Source organism: Thalassophryne amazonica, chromosome 12 (genome assembly GCF_902500255.1).
Source record: "Thalassophryne amazonica chromosome 12, fThaAma1.1, whole genome shotgun sequence".
In the NCBI taxonomy this organism is placed as follows: Eukaryota; Metazoa; Chordata; class Actinopteri; order Batrachoidiformes; family Batrachoididae; genus Thalassophryne; species Thalassophryne amazonica.
Window position 1 is genome coordinate 32,752,631 of NC_047114.1, and position 6,000 is coordinate 32,758,630.

Consider the following 6,000-nt stretch of genomic DNA (forward strand, 5'->3'; position numbering starts at 1 on the left):
CATACACTGGTGTTTCTGGCAATATGCCACTATGGACTCTAAATACACTCTCAAATCTGCATCTAAACTCTGTCCATGGTTCTCCTTCTTTCTGAGTTGTCCTGGTAATTTCAGTATAATTTATCTTTGGTCCTAACACACCTTTTGCACGTGTAATCATAGCTTCCACTCTTGTTTTCAAGACTGGATCATCATGTGGCAATGGTACGCCATCCTGGTCTGCAGGATTCCAGTCTCCGCGTATCTGACTCCATTTTAGGGCCACATGCTTTCATCCACACCTGTTGGACTTCAGGTCCACTAAGGTGGTAAGAACTTCTAATGTTTTCTATATCCTGCATAAATCCCTCAATGTCGACATGTGGCGATGGTATCATGTCGACTGCTGCTTTGATATCATCAGCATTCCATGTTCGATATACGAGCATGGTTGATCGATGTCCTGCTGTTCCTGCACGAGGATTTGGTACTTCTATCATAGGATAGGCACCTCCCTGGTCACTATGTTCCACCATGGGAGGGGCTGTAGGCACTTTCGCTTGACTGCGTGTTTGTGGTTTTTCTGGTTTTTCACTTTTTACCTTAGGTTTTACTGCCAAATCATACTGTGGTGGCGGTACATCATCATCCTCTGGTAGAGGAGATAAGGGTGTTGTTGTCACCGACGATCCAGCCGGCGGTGGTTGCTGAGGCTGTTCTGGTTCTCTGTGCTGAATTATCACATCTTCTTCTGCCTTACCTACAGCTTTCTTTTCCCTGCTTTCTCTAATCGTCGCTTCTCTGCTCCCTTCTGTCTGTTCTCTGCTTCCTCCTCCCAAAATGCCACTAAATCTGCCCCTACTTTCTGCATCTTTTCTCATCACCTTTATGTTGCTGTTCTAACTCCTTCTTTAGCTTCTGTATACTGATCAGGTTCAGTCGTCCGTTAAAGTCATGTTTATTTATCCAGGTCTCCAATTTCTTTGTTGCTTTTGGATTTTTTTTGCTTCCATAAATTTCCAGTCGTCAGTTGATAAATTTTCCTTCTTTTTAGACGTCTTACCCCCCATTTTTATTATCCCTTGTTATAATTTGGACTTCAGACGGGGGCACACCTAGGGTGTTCTAAATCTGAAGTTTTCACACTTTCTTTGGACGTGACAATTAATTTGCCGTCGTGTGGTTGATTCCTTTCACCTCCCCGTAGGAAGCGGAATCACTTGCCTCTGCTTCCACACGCACGGTTGTCACTAACGTTGTCCAAAGTATTACACTTTCACACAGTTATTTACACTTACACAAAACACTATTTACACATAGAAACACTTTTAATAATCGTACGCGTATTCTTATGCCAGGGGAGCTCGCCCTCCCGTGAAATTTAACTAATGTCCTGCATTAGGGGACTCCGCCGTCCCTGCCAGATTTAACTGCTTTTTTACAGTGCACGTATTTCTACCCGGGATTTCCTTTACGTATTAAAACAGAGGAGTCCGTATCCTCTTTCCGGAATTTAACTACGTGCGTCCCTCGCAACCGTAGAGGAGTCCGCCCTCCTTACAGAGTTTAACTGTGTTTCATTAAGACGATTCCACGCCATCGCTTACGGAGTTTAACTGTTTATGTGATCACTTTTATCCCCTACCGGTACGCGTATATAAACAGAGGAGTCCGCACCCTCCTTCGGAATTTAACTACGTGCGTTCCTCACCATCGTAGAGGAGTCCGACCTCCTTACAGAGTTTAACTGTGTTTCATTAACAGACGATTCTGTATCATCGCTTGCGGAATTTAACTGTTTTTGTGATCTGATCACCACTCACTCAGTACTGTTTACAAAGAAATTTTACTCACTGACTCGACCTCCTGTCTGTCTTCTTCGGGAAAATCTCGTCAACCAGACGATGCCAACGGCGGTCGACAATTGCAGACACGATCAATCGATCGGACCTTGGCCAAGGATTTACGTCTGGACTTGACGACCTCCGCCGGACACCTCCGGTATTGTTGAGATCCCAGACGTAGCCCCCAGTCAATGTTGGGTATTTTCTCCTCCAAACATTCTTAAAACCTTTGATAAGACAAACGGAGTCAAGAAACACCAGTGAGACAGAAAATCAAATTAATCACGCGCGGAGTGCGGCCAGGCTGTACACCAAGGCTACACTAAAGTCTGGCCTGTGCTCCCGCTCTTTTTATTAGAGATGCCCTCATTACATCATAAAACTTGTCCTAAGGGGGGGGGGGACACGCGAGACAAGTTTCTTCCCGTAACATAAACACATGCGTCAATAAGCGCAGCTGTAAGGACAAACAGTTTCTTTCTTTTACTCTTATCGTCGGAGGTCAGCACATCTCGTTCGTCTGTTGCAGTTATCAGCTGTTGTGCATCTGCCTGGAGTGTCCTGGTCTTCACACTAAGCATCACGTCACAACAGTCAAAAACAACCTTCAGGTCTATTACTCCCAGTTCATGACTGACCCCGTCATGCTTCACTCCCAGCGGTTAGCGGCTACAAAAACAAGTTGTATAATAATAATAATAAGTACATCCAGCTCTTCATTCCCAGTTCAGATTGACCCCAGCATGCTAAAACAAGGTTGAATAACACATACATTCTCGGGGTTAGGTGCAAACAGCACAACACCGTTTTCATAAGAAAGAAGACGAAGGTACAAATGTTTAACAGTGATAACATATATATATATAAAATCCTTAACACCACCTTTTAATCCTTTTTTTTTCTCAAAAGAGTAATGTCTAAGGAGTATTTGTGCCACTTTTGGTGCTTGTTTACAGAAATGAACGATTGTTACAGTTACCTGTTCCACTCAATCACTCATCCATCTTCAACTGCTTACTTCAATTAAGGTTCAATTAAGGGTCATTGTGGGAGTGGGGGTTGCTGGAGCCTATCCCAGCAGTCATAGGGCATGAGGAGGGACACACCATGGATAGGATGCCAGTCTGTTACAGGGCCATATATAGTCAAACAAACACATTCACAGCCACACCTATGGACAATTTTTAAAGTTTTCAATCCACCTAACCTGCAAATCTTTTGATGTGGGAAGAAACCAAAGCACCCAGAGGGAACCCACAGAAAGGCCACAAGTGGGAATTGATCCCATGACCTTCTTGCTGTGAAGCATCAGCAACATCAATAAGGCCCTGTGCTGCCAGGAAATATAAAACGTGAAATGTAACAGTTTGAAATATTAAATTAAATAAAAATAATTAAATAAAATAAATTCTGTCTAAAGTCCAGATTTTGTAGAGTATCTTTCATACACACACACACACACACATATATATATATATGTATGTATGTATGTATGTATGTGTGTGTGTGTCCAGGCATGCCCCCGGACCCCACTAGTTACGCTTTGCACCCTTGGCGCTCACAGCCACACGTGGGTGTCCCACATTTGTAAACTGCAGAGTTAAGATAAAACAATATAAGTATAATATAGCCACAAAAATAAAGCCATAGAAAATCTATACACTTTTGGATACTGATATCTGTCATATGTAATCTTAAAGCATATCTCAAGGAATTTTATCTCTGGTGTTCATTTCTAATTTCACCTCAGCTTGTAAGAGTTTTGCCATTTACATGATGTGCTCAATATGTGCACCACTCCTCTGGTTCAGCCAGATCTCCCTTTGTTAAGATTGTGAACAGTTCTATCAGTTTGAAACTTCTTTACAATCCTCCATACTGTCTTTCTGTCTGGAGCTTTTCTAATTGCAAAAAGACATTGATATTGTCGTTGGATTTGCATGATTGATTTGGTCTCAAAGTAGAATTCCACCAGTTTCCCTTTTTGCCCAATTGTAAGTGGCATCTTGATTGGATCAGTCTCAAACTACATCAGAAGAAGTTCCTCCCATATATCTTGATGTCCGAAGAAAAAAAACAACAACCAGAATTCAGATTAGCCGTTGCAGAGTAGCCAAATGATTTTATGGCACTTTTTTGGGGGACACCCTGTATTAAACAGAAGAAAAAAAGCATTTTAAGATTTGCCTAAAAAGATTCAACTCAAGTAGACTTTCTAATAAACAAACTGTTGCACAATATAGGAGCATGGCAGACAAATGCTACAAAAACCTGCTGATTTCTTAACCAACACAGAGCAAGCTTGCATTCTACGTATGATTTCAAGGCACAAAAACACACACAAGTTTCTGCAAGTTCAAAAAGAGTTCTTATGTTGAAATGTGTATCACTGCCGGCATATCGGAATTGTTTTGGAACTAAAAAAGAAATGTGGCCCTGCCCATCTCTATTGTGTAGTTATTAAAAGATTTGCACATTTCATGACTACTTAGATCATATATTTCTGGCAACATTATTAAATTAATATATGGATTATTTCATGGACCCATAACATTGTACCACTGGTTTGTCTCTTTGCCTCCCATGTGAATTCTCATGTGTCTGTTCAGATTTTTCTTTTGTCCAAATATTTCACCACACTCAGAACAGCCAAATGGTTTTTTGCCAGTGTGAATAACCATGTGTGTTTTCAGATTGCCCTTCCTTCCAAATCTTTTACCACAATCAGGACAGTCAAATGGTTTCTCTCCTGTATGAATTCTCACATGTGTATTTAGAGTGCTCTTTTCTCCAAATCTTTCACCACACTCAGAACAGCAAAATGGTTTCTCTCCTGTATGACTTCGCATGTGCCTTTTCAAGTGGCGCTTCTCTCCGTATCTTTTACCACACTCCAAACAGACAAATGGTTGCTCTCCTGTATGAATTCTCATGTGGGTTTGCAGACTGCTCTTGAATCCAAATCTTTGACCACATTCAGAACAGATAAATGGTTTCTCTCCAGTATGACTTCGCATGTGCCTGTTCAAATTGCTTTTTTCTCCAAATCGTTTGCCACAATCAGAACAGGCAAATGGTTTCTCTCCTGTATGACTTCTCATATGTGTTTTCAGACTGCTCTTTAGTCCAAATCTTTTGCTACACTCAGAACAGGCAAATGGTTTCTCTCCTGAATGAATTTTCATGTGCATGTTTAGACTACACTTTTGTCCAAATCGTTTACCACATTCAGAACAGGGAAATTTTTTCTCTCTTGCATGAATTTTCATGTGCGTGTTCAAACTTCCCTTTTGTGTCCACCTTTCATCACACTCAGGACAACTCAAGAGTTTCTTATTTGTTTGAATTCTCTTGTGTTGTTTTGACTTGTTCATGTGACCAAATGCTTTTAAACATTCACAGCAATTAAGTTGTTTCCTTGAAATGTTACAGCTACCATAATGACAAGAGGCACTATTGTTTTTAAGACAGTTTAAATCCAAACAACGTTCCCTGGTCTGGTTCCATTCATAACTATCATCAGTCTCAGTTTCAGAACTGTCTGAGCATCTGCCCTTATTATCTGGTTGTAAATCAACATATGGGCACAAGTTGCTGGCTGGTTGTGTTCCTCCATCGTCATCACGATCAGCTGTGAGTGTTCTGTGTGCATTTGAGCTGCTGGCTAAAGGCTCTGTTTCCGTGCTCTCCTCACTTTGGCTTTGATGAACCAGCGATAACTGTGGTTTTTCATCAACATTTTCACTCTTGACAGGGACAACATTAAAAGGTAAAGTATTGATATCATGTTCCTCCAGCTGGTGAAGATGCTGTTCCTTCTGACTTATCCAGAGTTTCTCTTGTTCCGCTTTAATCTCCTTCTTGTCAACATGCATAATCAGTTCCTGCTGTTCAGACAGGATTTCTGTTTTCCTCAACAACAGCATGCCTGTAAGGAAAGGACATTGTTAAAGTTAATAACATTTATCAAATTAAAATAAAACAGCACTGATGAGGGTAGCCTGATGATGCTAAGTTATTGAACAGATGAAATTCATGCCGTGGCACTCTACATCAGGACTGCTTGGCTTAGATTTCATACACTCGTGAAGTGAACCTGTTTAATATAATAATATTAACCGAGTTCACTAATAATAATATTTTTCACGAGTGACATGTGAATCCTACAACCCCAATT

General features: G+C 41.0%; 1 protein-coding gene across 5 annotated transcripts in view; it reads right to left on the reverse strand.

Moving 5' to 3' along the window:
* Window positions 1-5,748, reverse strand: part of LOC117522498 (gastrula zinc finger protein XlCGF57.1-like) — a 30,073-nt gene extending 24,325 nt beyond the window's left edge. For 3 of the 5 annotated variants that reach the window (XM_034183922.1, XM_034183923.1, XM_034183919.1), the window contains exon 1: window positions 4,459-5,748. In XM_034183922.1, coding sequence (XP_034039813.1) covers window positions 4,459-5,698 — 1,240 coding nt within the window. In that variant the 5' untranslated portion in view covers window positions 5,699-5,748. Of the gene's footprint in view, window positions 1-4,401 lie in introns of all 5 variants that reach the window. The other 2 variants (XM_034183920.1, XM_034183918.1) reach the window with 2 other exon arrangements.
* Between the last annotated feature and the right edge of the window lie 252 nt (window positions 5,749-6,000).